This window comes from Trichinella spiralis, assembly GCF_000181795.1.
Source record: "Trichinella spiralis strain ISS 195 chromosome Unknown Scfld5545, whole genome shotgun sequence".
Lineage (NCBI taxonomy): Eukaryota > Metazoa > Nematoda > Enoplea > Trichinellida > Trichinellidae > Trichinella > Trichinella spiralis.
The window spans coordinates 5,128-6,371 of record NW_003532484.1 but is presented as its reverse complement, the minus strand read 5'-3'; the positions used below and the strand labels follow the sequence as shown (position 1 = coordinate 6,371).

General features: G+C 37.6%; 1 protein-coding gene across 1 annotated transcript; it reads left to right on the top strand.

Moving 5' to 3' along the window:
• The first annotated feature begins 193 nt into the window (after positions 1-193).
• On the top strand, positions 194-661 carry Tsp_13474 (conserved hypothetical protein). Its single transcript, XM_003366710.1, has 2 exons — positions 194-526; positions 557-661. Exons 1-2 carry the CDS (start codon positions 194-196, stop codon positions 659-661), a joined length of 438 nt encoding a protein of 145 aa, XP_003366758.1.
• The last annotated feature ends 583 nt before the right edge of the window (positions 662-1,244 follow it).

Below are 1,244 nucleotides of genomic sequence, written 5' to 3'. Positions count from 1 at the left end.
TCCTCCAGCCCCAAACTGTGATTTCCGATTACGAAACATACCCATTTATCCCTACGGTGCAAGGTATCATCTCCGGGGGTCCAGGTCCACGGCTGCTACTTTTCATCTCTGCCAAGCAGTTCTGCGGAAGGTGGCAGATCTTGGACTGCGGACGAGGTACCTTCATGAAGCGGAAACAAAGAAAATAATAAAAATGCTGATGGCAACAGCATTTTTGCCGCTTCACGAAATACCTGAAGCCGTGGATCTGCTTGGCAGAGATGTTACGGGTTCAGTAGCAGCCTTATTTGAATATTTTAGACAGGAATCGATGACCCCTAATCGTATGCCGCTTTGGAACGTGTATCTTGTACAAATACGCACTAACAACCATTTAGAAGGCTGGCACTTTAGAATGAACCGGCAAGCAGGAAAACGCCACTTCAGCTTTTACGAACTGCTCCGTTTGCTGATCGATGAGCAGGGATCAACGGAAACGTTGATAGAGCAAGTGACATCAGGACGCCTTACTGCCAGTCATTTACGGGTAAAAAACAGCAAATATGAAGATGTGTAGTTGCGCATAACTGCCCTGACGGCAGAATATGATGGCGGAAGGCGTACAATGGAGCAGTTCTTAAGAGCGGTGGCGTATGATGTTCCGGAGCCGTTGAATTTCTAAGGGCCACCTTTTTTGCACTTTTATTTAGTATTTTCTTATTCTTTGTACAGTATTTTGTTTTTATTATAGTATAGTATATTGTCTTTGTATTATTTTGAATTTCATTGCATTGTATTATATTGACTTCCATTCTATTGTAGTATTTGCCATTGAATAATTTCTACTACTTTCTACTTTCTACTACTCTTTCTAATAATATTATATTTCACTTCACCAAATTAAGAAACAAATTAATAGATAGCAAACCATTGAACAAGGTCTTTAAAATGCTCAATAGTATACACGCAATAAACCAAGTCAGTTTAACGCAAAACGAATTTCTTAGATCTGATCAGCAGTTTCATGAATATAATTACACACAAAAATGAAACCACAAGCAAATTTGTTAATAAACTTATAATTTTAAATTGCTAGTCGGCTTTTAAATGTATAATTTAGCTACTACTAATATACATATAGAAGATAAACAGTAAAGCTTAGAATAAAAAAGTGACCATTAAAAAGAAACCAAAATTTGTCCAATAGAATGCTGAAATGAAAACAAGCAAATTCGAGATTTCCCCAACAACGAGTGAATTTCATC